This window comes from Macrotis lagotis, chromosome 2, assembly GCF_037893015.1.
Source record: "Macrotis lagotis isolate mMagLag1 chromosome 2, bilby.v1.9.chrom.fasta, whole genome shotgun sequence".
NCBI lineage: Eukaryota > Metazoa > Chordata > Mammalia > Peramelemorphia > Peramelidae > Macrotis > Macrotis lagotis.
The window spans coordinates 234764397-234782101 of NC_133659.1; the positions used below are offsets into that span (position 1 = coordinate 234764397).

The 17705-nt window shown below is 34.9% G+C and overlaps 1 protein-coding gene across 1 annotated transcript in view; it reads right to left on the reverse strand.

Annotated features, from left to right (window-relative positions):
* TEKT3 (tektin 3) overlaps positions 1–17705 on the reverse strand; it is a 61152-nt gene that overhangs the window by 4209 nt on the left and 39238 nt on the right. Inside the window, exons 4-7 of the mRNA XM_074225173.1 lie at positions 11717–11787; positions 7014–7157; positions 5576–5798; positions 2483–2637 (exon numbers count right to left, since the gene is read on the reverse strand). Coding sequence (XP_074081274.1) covers positions 2483–2637; positions 5576–5798; positions 7014–7157; positions 11717–11787 — 593 coding nt within the window. The remainder of the gene's footprint in view (positions 1–2482; positions 2638–5575; positions 5799–7013; positions 7158–11716; positions 11788–17705) is intronic.

Below are 17705 nucleotides of genomic sequence, written 5' to 3' on the forward strand. Positions count from 1 at the left end.
GTGACAGAGGAATTGACTATATACACAATGTAAAGAAGCAAATGAACACATTAGGCCAAGTGGATGATATTTCTAAATACTCAGGTTACTGGGGGGGATAAGACATCACTCTTCAAAGAAAGCTGCTGGGAAAACTAGAAAGCAATCTGCATCTCCAACCATTTACCATGAAAATCTTCAAATATGTAGATATGACTTGGATTAAAAAAGGGTGACATTATAAACGAAGTAGAGGAGCAAGGAAAAATTTTCCTTTCCTAGCTATGTATAGGGGGGTAGCACATGACCAAACAAGGGAAAGAGACACTTTTGATTAAATAATTTTTTTAAAATGATGAAAGGGATAAATGGATGAAGGAATTTGAAAATTCGTTGGAAGGAAAAAATATTGAAACTGAAGTTTAAATACTTTTGTCATATAATGAAAAGTCTCATTGAAAAAGATCTTGATTTTGGGAAACATTGAAAACAAAAGGAGAAGGGGATGGAAAGGGATGAAATCAATAGATAATGTCATGGAAGCAATGAACATGATCTTGGATGAACTTTGAAAGATAATAGAGAATAGAAAGATCTGTTGTGCTATGATCTCTGGGTTACCAAAAAATAGGACATAACTTAATGACTGAACAACAACAAAGTGACAGGTTCAGAGAAAACTGGGAAGATTTGTATAAACCAAACCAAAAATAATTTATATGGCTGTTTTTAAAGTGTAATAAAGACAAATTAGACTTAAGTACTCTTATCTTTGGGACTGATCTCTGATCCAGGGAACTGATTATGAAGCACAGGTAATAAATAGATTGAGTGTTCAATGAGACATATTATTTTGGATATAACCAATGTTATATAACCAATATTTGTTATAAGGAATTTTTTTCCAGTGGGAGGGAGATGTGGGAAGAAGAGCAAAAATGAGTCACACATATTAATCATTATTTTATATTTCCAATAAGGAAAGAATAAATTGAAATAGGTTTACAATGCAAGTGAAATCATGTTAGAAATGAGGAAGAATTAAATGACCATGAGCCGTGCTAATTATTAAAGCTGATCAGAGGTGATAGTTTTATAAATCATTCTGAAATGTTTAGTATGTAATAGAAATTAATGTTGTCTTCTCAGACTGGACAATATGACCATAAAGGACAATAATCAATGTTGGAAGGGATGTGGAAAATCTGGAACATTAATACATTGTTGGTGGAGCTGTGAACTCATCCAACCTTTCTGGAGAGCAATTTGGAATTACACCCAAAGGGCAACAAAACTGTGCATACCCTGTGATCCAGCAATACCACTACTGGGTCTATAGCCTGAAGAGATTATGAAAAAGGGTAAAAACATCACTTGTACAAAAATATTTATAGCAGCCCTGTTTGTTGTGGCAAAGAATTGGAAATTAAGTGAATGTCCTTCAACTGGGGAATGGCTTAACAAACTGTTGTATATGTATGTCATGGAACACTATTGTTCTATTAGAAACCAGGAGGGACAGGAATTCAGGGAAGCCTGGAGGGATTTGCATGAACTGATGTTGAGTGAGATGAGCAGAACCAGAAAATATTGTACGCCCTAACAGCAAAATGGGAGTGATGTCCAACCTTGATGGACTTACTCATTCCATCAGGACAATTTGGGGGTATCTGTGATGGAGAATATCATCTGTACCCAGAGAAAGAATCGTGGAGTTTAAACAAAGACCAAAGACTATTACCTTTAATTTACGGGAAAAAACCATTATCTTACTATGTAATTCTGCTCTCTTATACTTTACTTTTCTTTCTTAAGGATATGATTTATCTCTCATCACATTCAGTTTAGAGTAATATATACCATGAAAACAATGTAAAAACTAACATACTGCTTTCTGTGGAGGGTGGGGAAGGGAAGCAAGATTAGGGGAAAAATTGTAAAAATTCAAAATAAATAAAATCTTTCTTTTATAAAAAAATGTTGTTCTGTACTCAAGTATTATAAAGTTTATATATTGTAAAATACATATAAAACAGCATTTAATTTCCTTCTAGGGAAATACTATAATAATTGTAAAAACTTCAACTGAGATTTATGATTAAGTCATTTCCATATCATCAAAACCTCATCAAATGAAGTCAAACCATTTTTCTGTTCAAAAAAAGTTTTCTCAGGGCGGCTAGGTGGCGCCGCAGTGGATAAAGCACCGGCCCTGGAGTCAGGAGTACCTGGGTTCAAATCCGGTCTCAGACACTTAATAATTACCTAGCTGTGTGGCCTTGGGCAAGCCACTTAACACCATTTGCCTTGCAAAAAAAAAAAAACCCTTAAAAAAAGTTATAAAAAAAGTTTTCTCCTTCCAATGATTAATTTTTCTTTGGAAAAAAGTAATAAACATTTTAAACATATGCACCAAGCTACAACTGGTGAAGTCAAAATGAATGAAGGATGACAAATATTTTCTTCATAAGAAGTCACTTTGCACCATTAATTCCTGTCTTACCGTAGCTGTGCTGTATCTCGGCACAATTCCACATTTGGTCGTCTTGTACGCTCATCTAGTCTAGTTTGTGCCACCTTCAAAGGTGCTCCTTTTTCCCGAATGGCTTTCCGAATTCCTTCTATGGCCATTTCACTTTGGAAGATTTCTTGTAGTATCTAAAAGATTATAAAACATAAATATTAAATTCTACTTGAGATTTTCTTCTAGCTTATTTTTTCCCTTTTATCAGCTATTGCTTCTCTATATCAAATACTACGAGTTATTTCTCTTCACCATAAACCTCATTTCAAATTTGTTCCTCCATCTCATTTGAGAAGTTAAGAAAGATACCATTCTATATGACAGAATTCCATTTTCTCTCATAATCTGAGAAATCCATCACCTTTGATATAATTAGCTCTTCCAGCTTCCATGGCCATTCCACCAAATGTGGGAAGGTTACTATATAAAAAAGAATGGGAAAATAAATCCCTTTCATTAGATGTCTATACAATAATAACTTAATTGACAGATGATGGCATCAAATATCAGCTCTACTGGTGTGTGATAATTAACAAGTTACTTAACTACTCTGAACTTCAATTCCTCATTTGTGGAATAGGAATAAAAAATACTTATATTACTTACCTGACAGGGCTGTTGTGAGATATGTACTTTGTAAAGGTGAGTGATTATAACAAAATAGCTTATATTGTATAGTATATAAAGTTTTAAAAGTATATTTATATAGTTATTTCAATTGATTCTAGGCATTGTTGTTTTCATCTGGCAGATTAGAAATCCATTTCTTTTTATTCCCCCACCCTTAAGTCTAATATTCTTTCACCTATATCTTACTATCAACATCTGAATATTTTTTTACCTCTCCTCAGTATTTATTGGGCTAGACCTTCCAGAATTTCCTCAGTGTACATCTAGATTCATCAGTTGTCTGAAAAATATCCATATCTCCAAGGGAAGAGAGTATCTCCTGAAACCTCTCACACTATCAATTCTCTTAGAAAGACATTTCAACCCAAGTGTTTCATTCTCATCTCAAATGTGTTCAGAACTTACTTCATCTTCTTGTGTCCTTCCCTATGCCCCCCCCACAAGTAGTCTTCCTAATTTTAGACACTCTCATAGGTCTTCTAGTTCAAGATATACTTGAAAAATGATAACATTACCTGACAAATGGCTTTTCATTTTTAAAAAGAATAATATAGAACAATTAGGTATGCAAAGACTTTCACATATATTTTCTATTTTGAGTCAAAACAACTCTAAGAAGTGAGTTATTATCACTTAACTGCATTGTCTTGAAAAAAACAAAAATATATAAATAGAATATATTTTAAAAAAAGAAGTGAGTTATTATGCTCATTTTACATATTAAGAAACTAAGGTTCAGCAAAGTAAAATGAGTTACTTGTGGTCTCCTCCCTCCAGGTCTTTTAGAGAACAGAAAGCCACAAGTGCTTCAAGGCTTAATTACTTTTCAAGTCCCACTTTTGGGTAGTGCTTATCATTGAAATGTTCTTATTTATATCAACCCTAAATTTGTCTATTTCCAATTTCCACTAATTGATATTAGCTCTGTTCTCAAGTTGCCATCTTCTCTGGAACTTACAGTTTATTAGCTTTCAGAGCAGTGAGAGGATAAGACATAACTTGCCCAGGAAGATTACATGGCCAATATGTCTGAGGTGGGACTTGAACTCAATCAGTCCTAGTTTCATGGCCAGCTCTCTTTATTTATTATACCATTACTGCCCTATAGGAAAGCTATATAAATACATATAACAATAATAATATATCAAGAATTACAGTCAAAGCCTCTAGGAAAAGATAACATACATGTTAGGGACACAAGAAAGCAAAGAAATAAAAGTATTTTCCTTAAAACAGGATCAAAAGTATGCATTTATATGCAGGAACTAGCAATTTTTTATTATGAAAAACACTAAAAATATTGAATTAAGTCAATATTCCTATTTTTCTAGTTTTAATAGATCAAGCAATAAGGAAAAAATAAAGTGGGGGAACAGCAACAAATTTAAACAATATGGTGGTTTAATTGGAAGACATGTTTGATTGAATTTGGCTACCACCTTTAGTATGAGGGCAGGAGTTGGGGTGAAAAAAAGGATTGTGAGTTAGGAAAGGTAATATCCTGAGAGTCAATCAACAATGGCCCCCGGGACCTGTTTTGGATGATAAATTTATATAGCATGAATCTTAAAGGAGGGAGTGTTGCTGAATAATGGTGGTAGAAAGGGTATGAAAGTGACAAGGAGTATTTCAAGTCCTCCACTACAACTATGAAGGTACAGAGTTTTTATGAGTGAAAGTAAAACCAATGATAAAAAGGGTAGCCAGGGATACAGCATCTTTAGAAGGAATTAAGGTCTCAGTGAGAGAAGGAATTCAGGTCTCAGAAGATAGAAGGAGAGAAAATGGAAAAGGCTTAGGAGTAAAGGAAGTTAATTATGGAGCAAGTGTTCCAATAACTACAATGGAAGGGGTATAAAGTCGAGGGAGATACAACTGGGGGTGGGAGACAAGATTTGAGGACTGAAAGAGAAGAATGATAGAGTATGCTAACTATTCAATGATAAATCCAGATAGAGTATTGCCAGTTGCATTCTACTGAGAAATTTTGTTCTTGGAGACAGATGATTAAACTGCTTCAGGCCCCTCTATTTCAGGTCATGGCAGATGCTGTTGCTGTATCCTGTTAGGCTTGCTGTAGAGAAGGAAGGTGCAAAAGTATTTCTTTCTTATAGAATATGTACTTCCTAGTTATAATGAACAAAAATAGTATTTACAATTTTTAGGTATTTTGATCTATTTAATAAAGACATGTCATTTTCTATCTCTCTCACTCATACATTAGTAAGAGTTTTCTTTTTTTATCTAGGATAGATTTGTACTGATTCATAAGCCTATTTGTGAAAAATAGCATATGTTTCTAGGAGAGTAGGTTTTGGTTAGGCTACAGTTTAGATACAGTAGGGATAATTCATCCATATGATGAAAAAACTCAGGATCTTGGCTTTGTTATTTCATGTTGTGGCCAAATGAGTAATGAAATACTACAAAGAGCTGTCTTACCTTTGCTAAATGCATATGAATCTTATTTTTGGCTTCTCCTGTCTCAGAAATGCGATTGGTGAAGGCAATATTGACTGTATTGAATTGATTCCACATCTCATTTGCAGTCACAACCAACAGGTTTTCAATATCATTTCTCAGCTTTGCAGAAGCTGCCCTTTCACTCTGAGAACTCAGAATATTGTCATCAGTAAACTTGGCCCATGATTCTGGCACTGAGATCCTAAGAAAAATGAAACAAAATCAATGATGAAATTTTGTTCCTAAATCATATTTTATTAATAAGGAACTTAAAGTTATGATTAATATTATTAATAATAATTATATCTTAATATAATTGATCTTAAATAATTTAGCTTAAATTTATTCAGAACTAGGACAGCAGAAATGAGGTTGGAAAGGAAGGTTGTAAGGAATAGAAGTGGATTTTGAGGAGTTCCTAGAATCCTATGGTAAAGATTAAAACTACAGAACAGAAACCAAGTAAGCAGTTATATTCTAGGAAACACAAGTACTGAAAGGTAAGTCAAAGATGGGTCCACATGAGGTCAGGGTCAGTTAAAGTTGTTCAGGAAAAATTGAGTATTTAGGACAATACCTTTAAGGTATTTGAAAATGAAAATCTGGAATGAGAGGGTTCAAATCCCTCCCTGATGCTTACTATCTGTGTGACCCCTTGGTCTTAATCTCTCTGGATCTCAGTTTTCTCATCTGTAAAGTAAGAGTGAGAATAAATGGCCTCTAAGTTTGTTTTGTGCAACAAAAACGAGATATGAGTAAAAATTTAGGCCAACAACAGGTAGTGGATTATAAATCAAGGAAGCACTCATGAACCAAGGAATGGTCAAAATGAAAAAGTTTTAAGTAAGAAAGTATAGTGGTGATCAGGAAGTGCTTAAGAAATAGGGGGCACATAGGTGCTGGGGGGCAAGGCAAAAGAACTAGTAAAAAAAAATCAGGCCTTCAAAGGAAAAAAGGCCTTGAAAATGAGGCAATTAGAAACCTCAAGGCAGAAAAGGTTCCAGCACTAGTGCTCAATCAAATAAGAGATGTCAGGTAAAGAAAGGAAGATAGTCATTGAATTCTACCTGGATTGAATGGGAAGTGTGAGGTCAGAGAAATTAGTTGCTACATAATCATTGAGTATTTTCCAAACAGCTTGGACAATTGAATCATCATGCTACTAAGATCAACATTCCTATAGTTATGGGTTTACATTAAGATAGGTAGACATTAAATGTTTTTTTTTTAAAAAACTGGGTTTGTAGAAATGGTGTATATAAGATAGCATTATTTGAATATTTTACTGGAAATGGGGACTGTTCTATAAATTATTTGGCTGTAATAATGTGATTCCTAAAGACTACAAAGGCAGTAGCCACACAAAATCCTTGTATAAAAGTCAAGCATAGACACTTCAAATGTATATTTGACTTACGTAGTATCAAACCGTTCCACACCTCTATAAAAACTAATACCATCTGAGGTATTTCTCAGATGGTGACACTTATCATCAATTCGAAAGGCTGTCTGTTTATCACTGAGATCCTTCTCAAGCTCATGTTGGGTTGCTCTGTTAGCTCTGAGGCAAAAGAGAGGAAAAAACTTTAAGATTTATATTAGAATTGATACAACTAAATATAATTATAAAAACTTCATTTAATAAAATTTGCTCAAATGTAATTTGCCTTTTAACTAAACAGTAATACTATTTGAAACTCAAATATTTACATAAAGTCTATTTTTCCCCTACCAACTCTCCTCTAACACATACTTTGACAATGTGCTGAAATAGAGACGTTCTATCTCACAATTTGCCCTGTTCCAGAAGACATAATAATTAAAAACAGGATATTATGCATTCTTTTCCTTCTGCCTTATTTTGCTCTTTTTTACTCCTTGTCCCCTTCTTCCTATACTTGAGTATAGCTCAATTCTTACCTCTAATACCTCATTCCACCATTCTCACCCCTAAATATCTGTTTGTTTTAAGAGAGGACTTAAGAAAAAAAAGGGGAAGATTAACTTGAAAGGAAATGGCTAGAAAAGACTAGAATTAGGCCAAAACTGGAAGGCAAGAATAACAGGAAAAGTTCAACATTTCTGTTATAAGTCACAATTAGTTGAAAATATGGAAGGTTATAGAAGGAATTTCTATACAAAGTAGGAGGTGGGGCTCTATGATCTCTAAGTCTTTTCTAAATCTCAATTTTGTGAGTCTACTGATTTTTCAAGATAATTATTGGTAATATAATTCATATAATTAGAAAATAGATACAGATTAAAATAATTATATAAAGTCATGAATATATTACATTTGTAATCATTTTATACCTTTTCCCCAAAATGCATTAAAATATTTCTTCACAGCAACTCTATAATATAGAAAGGGTAGATAATATTTTCCCTATTCTACAGTTGAGGATATTGCATGCTCAGAGAGGATAAGTGATCATCATCACTAGGATATGTCACACCCAAGACTAGAAGTCAGTTCTCTTTGATCCAACTTTACTTTTTATACAATTTTATACATTTTCTATTTTTTTCACTTTGGGTAAGGGAAAGTCATTAAGGGTATTACATATATACATATACACACAGCCTTAGCTGTGTGAAACACATACCTAATCAGTAATAAAGATTAAGTGTTTATTACATGATTCAAAGTTTCAAAGTGGGAATTAGGGTTCAAATAATTTGCATTTTATATATATATATATCTTTCTATATATATCTCCTTTAAAGTCCTCTTAGAACCAAACATATAAAATCATTTATTTACTAAGGACACAAAGAAATTTAAGAGAGTTCTAATCTTCTAGAATTTTAAAATTCAATTAGGAAAACAAGTCCCCTAAATGTGAAATAATTAAATTTAAAAATGTAAGAAAACATATGATTCAATGCTAAAAACCAAATAAATAATAAACAATAAATGAAGTAAGAAATGGAGAACATAGTATTTGATATTCAAAGAAACCCTCAGAGACAGTATACACCCTTATGTGTGTATTCACGTGTGTGTGTATCCTATATATGCACTGTGCAATAGTATATATGCTATATATCCATTCTGTGTTCTATATATATTTATTTCTGCATATAGATTATAAATTCCTCAATGGCAAATTATGTTTTTTGTTTTTGTCTTTGCCTAGCCTACAGAGTTTAATAAATGTGTTTTTTTTTCACTGAAGGATGAGCAGATTTGGAAAAATAGAAAGGAGGGTAAAGAATATCTTAGATGAGGAGAATATGAGTGAAAGCTTAGCACTGATAATATTCTGGTATAATAAAGAGGTTGGTCTGGTTGTAATAAGAGGTTCATGTTGGGAACAAGTGGGCTAGATAGTGTGGGACAAGATTAAGAAAACCATTCAATATTACTTTAAGACTCAGAGAAGACCTAGTGATTCCTGAGCAGGGTGGGGGGGGATCTCTTAGAACTGCTGTTTTAAGAAAATCACCCTAGAAGTAATAAGTAGGATATATTAATGGGAAGATAGCCTGGAGTTAGCAAGAGCCTATAAGCCCTTGGATTTAGAGTAGTCCAACAGGAATAGAAAGGATGGGCTAGATGTAAGAGTTATTTAAAGAGAAGTATCCAAAGGATTTGTTAATTTTATAATAAATGGTACAAATTTTATGTAGGGCTTTAAAATTTTTAAAGAAGGTAAGTTGTATAAGTTGGTGATATCCTTATTTTAAAGGTGAGTAAATAGAGGGTGAGAGAAGTTAAATAACTTGCCCAAGGTACTAGTATCACATTCAGATCTCAGACACAAATCAAATAATTAAATGTTAGTGTTTTTTTCATAATACTACTCAACAGGGGAAGGATAAAAAAAATAACTATTCCTTCAATTTCTTATTCTCCTCGGAAGTCAATTCAATGTATTTTACCATCAGCAGAGATTCTCAAATGGTTTCCAGGGTTTTTGAGTTCAGACAGTTGAGGAGTGTGTTTTGATGAGGAGGTAATAATGTATTTGCAAAGGAAATCTCAGATACTTTAAAGTCTGTAAGGGCTGGTGGAGAAGAAATGAGGTAGAGAAGAAGCTAAAATCAGACATAGAAAATATTCCTTGAGATAAAAGTCAAATTCATGAGATAAAGGATTTTATGAAAAGGAGGAGTACTTTGAAAACCAGAACCTATACAGTTGTTTATAGCCTAAACTTTCCTTTAATACAGAAATATACTTCCCACAATTGAGAATTGGTTCATTATGAAGGAATACCAAAGTTTATGTTTTCAGATGCCCAACATGAGTAACTTAGGAATTTGGAACATTGAGGAACTGTCTTTGAAAAATTATAACAATGATGATAAATGTTCTAAAATTCAACTTAGAAGACACATGAAAGACTAGTATCAGTCTAGCTGATCAGGGTTAGCAGGGGTAGCTAACATGTTCAGTTAATGTGTTAGGAGTCAAAGAAATCTCTCCTTTGAACTTTGGGCTGAATTTAAAAGGGATAAATGTTTAGTTTTACTATTGAGTTAAAAAATTAACTTCTCATATCATAGTAGTTCAACTGAAAAATCTCTGAAGACTTTGGTGTAATACAAACTCAAAATAAATCAGTAGTGCTATATTAGTATAACAATATTAAGAAAGACATCTATGAAACCTTAGGCTGCTAATCATAATATCTAGGATTAAGAAATAAGGTAGTCATCTTGTTCTCTGTTTCTGGTCAGGCCACATCTGAAATATTGTGTTCAGTTCACATTTTAGGAAGGAAAATGAGAAATTGGACAATATTCAGAGAAGAGCAATAAAGAGTGGAAAATACTCTAAAAACCATGTCATATGAGGATTAATTTAAAGTACTGAGTAACTTTTGTCTGGTAAAGAGAAAATTTAAGAGAGATGTGTTCAGGTTTGTTTTGTGAAAAAGGGATTACAGTTATTCTTAATTTGACAGGCAGAACTAGAAATGAAAGATGGCAGATGTTAAGAGGGAGATATAAATGTGATATAAAGAAGAGCTTCCTAACCCATGAATCCAAAATTGGAATGAGCTACTTCAGTAGGAAGTAGGAAGTAGGTTCTTCTTTCACTAATAGTTTTTGAGGAAAGTTTGATTGACCACTCTGAGATAGTTTTTAGAACGACTTCTTGTTTAGGTTTAAATAGATGATTTTTGAGATCCCTTGCAAGTCTGAGATCCTGTGATCTCCAAACTGGGAGAAGTCAGTCAGTCTTAGAAGACTGTCAGTCTTAGGAGAATTGAGTCTTAGGAGAAGTCCGTCTTAGAGAATGACTGAAAAAAATCTTTCAGTTATAGCTTCCTAAAGTGTTAAGACAACAGTAAAGTTTAATGATATCTCGAAATGTAGACATGGATATACATAAACATATAAAGTACAGAGTCAAAGTGAAAAATTCTAATGTGCACATCAGGAAAGGCAAAAATGTAAATTTGTTAATTTGGTTTCTATTTATCCTTTTACTTTCATGAGATATTCAGTATTAATTTTCCTCTATCAAAAATATGAAAATGTAGCTGGATTTTACACTTTAAAGTAGGCTTTTTGGGTTTAGCCAATAAACTTTATATGCTAATACTTGTTATCAAGGAATAAGATGACCTTGTTTAAATTATTTTTCTTCATTCTAGAACATTTCTGGTTTTCAATAATACATATATACAAATCAATTTTATATTATAGAAATCTAACAATTTAAGGTTGAAAGAATTCTTAGAGATCTTCTACTGTAACCTTCCACACAGTTGCATAAATCCTTATATGACATCCCTATTTTCTTATGAATTTGATTCAAATTTGTTTGAAAGTAACAAGCTATTTTCAATTATAGTGGACATCTTAGCTTCTTGAAGAATTTAATTATACTTTAGTTTGTTTTTTTAGTTTTTTTTTTTTTTTTGCAAGGCAATGGGATTAAGTGGCTTTCCCAAGGCCACATGGCTAGGTAATTATTAAGTGTATGAGGCAGGATTTGAACTCAGGTACTCCTGACTCCAAGGCCAGTGCTCTATCCACTGCACCACCCCTTTAATTATACTTTAGTATTAAAGTTTAAGAGAAGGAAGGATGGAAGGTTATAAAAGATAGAGATTACAAATTTTAAAATACACCAATAAAAACAAAGGTAAAATTCTTTCTTACGCAAGTTGAGCAATAGCCTTGTCCAAATATAGCCTCATTCTTTCTTGACAAGATTTAATTACATCAACTTCCTATTCAAATGAAAGAAAAAAATTGTTAATGTTTTCTATTATCTATATCAGTCAAAATAATTTCAAATAGCAATGACAAAAAAGGAACAGGTATTTGAATTCAACAACTAATTAAATACTAGTTACAATTATCAATTGTTCAGTACATAACCTCCTCTTTTAATTTGAACATACTCTTCTGAAATCATCCCTTTGACCTGAAAAGAAACCATGGTACAAGTTATATAATCCACCACTGTCTCCTTTACTGAGTCCTGCTATTATATCTGAAACTAAGTAGGAGCTGGGAACATTATTATGCCTACTATTCCAAATAGTCAGAAGATGAAAATGATAGTTCTAATTATAGCTTAGTATAATTATGTTTAACTATGTTATACTAAATAGAGCTAAAAGTTTAACTTATAACCTCTTTCCTTTTTTCCATATTTTTCTAAAAATTTACCCTTTATCCCCCAAAGAAAAAAATATGTTTTCAGACAAAAGATGCAGGTCAGAATTTTCTGGTGTTGGTGGGTACACAAGGAACAAGTTACGAAAATAATGTGAGAAAGAAAATGAAGTTTAAATTCATTCAACCGTCTTTGAGTTAAAGAACAAACTTTTTTATCTCTCTTTTCCATAGGAAACTCCAACTAGCAGTGATGGGGGTCTTTTAAGGATGTTGATATGATAGGAACCACAATATTTAACATATGACACACATACATAACATTTCAACACATTAAGGATTAACTGGAAAATTCTCTCTCCTCCCTACCTAATATTGAACTATAGGTGTGGATTACTTCCTCCTAGCCCATAGCCCATAGCCTTACAAGGACAGTTGTAATTTATAACCATAACCTTTCTTGTGGCTCAGTGTTTTTTTCCCATTTATTTATTTATTCTTATTTTGTACAAATAATGTTTTTTATACATTACTAAAATATTCTTGTTTGAGAGTACACATAATACCCCTCCTCCCCCCAAAATATAGACCCACTTAAGAGATAAAGGGGAGAGAAAATAATAAAAATAATAATAATAATAATAAATAATAATAATGGTAGGTATGGCCAGGTAGTACAGTGGAGAGAGCACTGGCCCTAGAGCCAGGAGCACCAAAGCCAAAATCTGGCCCCATATACCCAACAATCACCCAGCTGTGCGTCCCCAGGCAGGCCACCCAGCTCCATTTGCCCTGCAAACATCCCCCCCCCAAATAATAATAATAAATGTGCTTCAGTCTTGTTCCAACACCATCAACTCTGTTGTGGGTGCATCACATTCTTTATGATAAGTCCATCACAAAAGTTACTTCCATATTTTTCCACTGTTGCTATTGCTGATCAAAACTCCCTCCATTCATACTTCTCTATGTACTATATTTTCTCTCTCCTTTCACTCTGTCTCTGCTGTAGGGTTGCTGAGTGGCACAGCAGACAGATCCCCGGCCCTGGGGCCAAGAGGCCCCAAGCCCACATACTACCCCTTAGGCCCAGCATCCACCTGGCCCTATGTCCCGGACAGGCCATCCAATCCCAGCCCCTTGGAAGAAGTAAAAAAGAAAATGTGTTATATCTGAACACTCTCCCCCCATGGTCCATCTTCTCCTCCATCACTCACATCCCCCCCTTCCCCCTATCCTCCTTCTCTCCTTCTTACTCCAGATGTCTATACCCCATTGAGTATATATGCTGTTTCCTCTCCTAGCCACCTCTGATGAAAGCAGATTCCCTCATTCCCCCTTGCCTTACCCCTTCCATATCATTGCAATAGCTCATTGTAATTAAGAAAAATCTTACTATATGAAATATCTTAGCCTATTCCTCCTCTCCATTTTCTTTCTTCCATTACATTTCCCTTTTATCTATTGATTCCATTTTTATACCACATTATATCTTCAAATTCAAGCTTTCTCCTGTGTTTCATCTCTAAAAGCTCATTCTACCTGCTCTATTAACTGAGAAGGTTCATATGAGTATTATCAGTATCATTTTTTCTATACAGGAATACATGTAGTTCATCATCATTAAGTCCCTCATATTTCCCCCTCTCTTCCATTCTCCATGCTTCACCTGAGTCCTGTATTTGAAGATCAAACTTTCTGTTCAGCTCTGGCCATTCCAACAGGAACATTTGAAATTCCCCTGGTTCATTGAAAGTCCATCGTTTGCCCTGGAAGAGGACATTCAGCTTTGCTGGGTAGTTGATTGTTGGTTGCATTCTAAGCTTTTGCCTTCCAGCATATTATATTCCAAGCCCTACAAGCATTTAATGTAGTTGCTGCTGAGTTCTGTGTAATCCTGACTGCAGTTCCACGATATCTGAATTGTGTCCTTCTGGCGGCTTGTAATATTTTCTCTTTGACTTGAGAGTTGTGGAAGTTGGCTATAATATTCCTGGGGATTGTTTTCTTTGGATCTCTTTCTCAGGGAGATCAGTGTATTCTTTCCATTTTGATTTTGCCCTCTGCTTCTAGGATATCAGGGCAATTTTCCTGTAATAATTCTTTGAAAATGATGTCAAGGCTCTTTTCCTGATCATGACTTTCAGGTATTCCAACAATTTTAAAATTATCTTTCCTAAATCTGTTTTCCATTGTCAGTTGTTTTTTCAATGAGATGTTTCACATTTTCTTCTAATTTTTCATTCTTTTGGTTTTGAAGTATTGTGTCCCCATTTCTCATAAAATCAGCAACCTCCCTCAGTTCCATTCTTTGTCTGAAGGATTTGTTTTCCTCAGAGAGCTTTATTATCTCTTTTTCCATCTGGTCAATTCTGCTTTTTAAAGCATTCTTCTCAATAACTTTTTGAATTGTTTTATCCATTTGACCTATGCTAGTTTTTAACACATTATTTTCTTCAGCATTTTTTTGGATTTCCTTGACTAAGCTGCTTCTTCTTTTTTTTTTATGTTTTTTCAAGGCAAATGGGGTTAAGTGGTTTGCCCAAGGCCACACAGCCAGGTAATTATTAAGTGTCTGAGACGGATTTGAACCCAGGTACTCCTGACTCCAAGGCTGGTGCTTTATCCACTATGCCACCTAGCCACCCCTTGACTTCTTTTTCATGTTTTTCCTGCATCTCTCTCATTTCTTTTCCCAATTTTTCTTATATCCCTCTCACTTGATTTTCAAAGCCTTTTTTGAGCTTTGTCATAGCCTGAACCCAATTTCTGTTTTTTCTTGAAGTCTTTAGATGCAGGAGCTTGTGCTTCCTCATCTTCAGATTGAGTGTTTTGATCCTTCTTGGGATCATAGACAAAGTATTTTTTTTTGCAAGGCAAACGGGGTTAAGTGGCTTGCCCAAGGCCACACAGCTAGGTAATTAAGTGCCTGAGACCGGATTTGAACCCAGGTACTCCTGACTCCAAGGCCGGTGCTTTATCCACTATGCCACCTAGCCGCCCCCGACAAAGTATTTTTCAATGGTGTTCCTCTTCTTTCTCTGCTTACTCATTTCTCCAGCCTGTGCCTGGTTTTGGGATGCTTCCTGAGCTTTTGAGTATTATTGGGACACCCCCCCCCCCCCCACAAGGATCTCAGTCTGTGAAGCTCTGTCCTCCCTCCTGGTCTGTGAGTGATCACAAGCGTACCCCTCTGCCATGGGGCTGAGGTGGGGGGGGCCCTGCTGTTCTATTGGGGGGGGGCTAGACTTCAATCAGGATCTGAGTGTGGTCAGAACCCCAGAGTCCTGTTCCAGGTACAGAGGACAGAGCTCAGCAGTCTTTCTCCACTCCCCTCCCTAGGCTCAGCACTCATGCCCTGGAGGCTCCTGCTTACCTGCTTCTGCTTCTGGTTCCTGGATCTGGGCAACCCTGGCCACACTGCTCACTGTGTGCCCTGAGGCCCGGGCTTCATGTGCTTGCTCTGGCAGAGGTACCCCTGCTGATTCCCCAAGTTGTGTCCAGTGCTCCCCAGGGTGTAAGTCAGGAAACTGCCCTTGCTGCTGTGAGCCGTGGCTCCCAGCACTCTGGGGCTGCCTATGGGAGGCTTAGGTTCCTTCGCTCTGTCAGGCCACCCCTCCAAGGGTTACCTTGGTTTGGAGAACTGCCTCACTGCATCCCTCTGTGGGTCCTGTCTTGAAAATGTAGTTAGTGTCCTTAGTTTATAAGTTTTAAGAGAGAGCACCTAAGAGAGGATCTTCTCTTGTTGCCATCTTGGCTCTGCCCCTGTAAGTTTGGCTCAGTGTTTGTCTAATTATGATGTGATTTGTTGTATCGTATAGTGTAAATTTTATTTATGCCAGACTGATTTTTATTTGGATTGTAGAGTGTGCAGATGGCACATTTTGAGAATTAGACTTTAACGAGGCTCTTTGGAGAGAACAAAATGATCAAATAATAAGAATATTAATAATTACCACTATTTAGGAACAGAGAGGTTAGTGGAAATGGAAAAAGTTTAAATCCAAAGTCTTGAGACTTATTTTTTTTAGTTTTTTTTTTTGCAAGGCAAATGGGGTTAAGTGGCTTGCCCAAGGCCACACAGCTAGGTAATTATTAAGTGTCTGAGACCAGATTTGAACCCAGGTACTCCTGACTCCAGGGCCAGTGCTTTATCCACTACACCACCTAGCCGCCCCAAGACTTATTTTTTAAATACCTCTATCTTAGTAACTTGAATATAAAAAAGGCTGAGTTAATTATGAAAGAACTGACATTCTAAATTACAGATGTGTTGATCTCTTGAAATTATTTAGATTGCATATTAGCTCAATGAACTTGGAGTCAGGAAATTCAATCTTAGACATTGTGTGTCCTAGGACAAGTTATTTAACCTATTTCAGTTCCCTTATCTGAAAAATAACAACATAAACAACAATAACAACAGTTGTTAATAATTATGTAGTACATTAAGTTATAAAAACATGTCATTTATCCTCACAACAATTATAAGAGGTCAGTGCCCTTCTAGAAGAAGACCATGACATCTGGGTGCTGATGCCATTACAAGCATGTGAATTGGATTTGAGTGAAAGGATGCTGTGTTACGTCACCAGTCTCGCTTTTACCTCCAGAGCTATCTGGGTCTAGTGGTCAGATATGAACCAAGATGGAGATGGCCCTGGATGTGAGGCAATCTGGGTTAAGTGATTTGCCCAAGGTCACACAGCTAGTTAAGAGTCAAGTGTCTGAGACTAGATTCGAACTTCTTTCTTCCTGACTCCAAAGACAATGCTCTATTCATTGTCTTTGCTAATTACATTGAAGAGTGTTTGGAAATAAGGAAGGAAACCCATTTTTATTCAGTGCCTACTATGTGCTTTAATTTTATATTTAATTATTAGTGGTTCAGAGCATATGATAGTTCATAGCTAAGGTTTCTTCCTTTGGAATTATATATCTTGACATTGAAAGTGAAACTTGCTCTAGAGATTATTTTCCTTGTTAACCATTTTCTATCTGATTTTAGCTGAATAGGTTTTGTTTGAACCAAAAAACCCAAAATCTTGTAAATTTTATGTAATCAAAATTGTTTATCTTCTGGAATTATTTTACTCATTGTTTGGTTATGACCTCTTCCCTTATCCTTAAATCCAAGAGGAAATTATCTTCTTTGTTCTTTTTATTTGTTAATGATGTGACCTTTTATATTTCATCATGTATAATCTTGGGGCTTATCTAGGGATATTGGTTTAAGTCTATTTTCTGCCAGTTGTCTTTGAAATTTTCCCTTTGATTTTTTTTTTTTGAATAGTGAATTCGTGCTCCAGTAGCTGGGGTCTTTGAGTTTATCAGTCACTAACTAGGCTACTAGATTAATTTTCGCTTTGTACTGGGTAACTAATTTATTCCATGAGCAACATATTTAACCAATATAAAATGATTTTTTTTTAAAATGCCACTTCTGGTACTGCTAGACCACTTTTCTTTTCACTACATCATCCTCAATTATTTCTCTTCATATTCTTGAACTTTGGAGCTTCTGGAA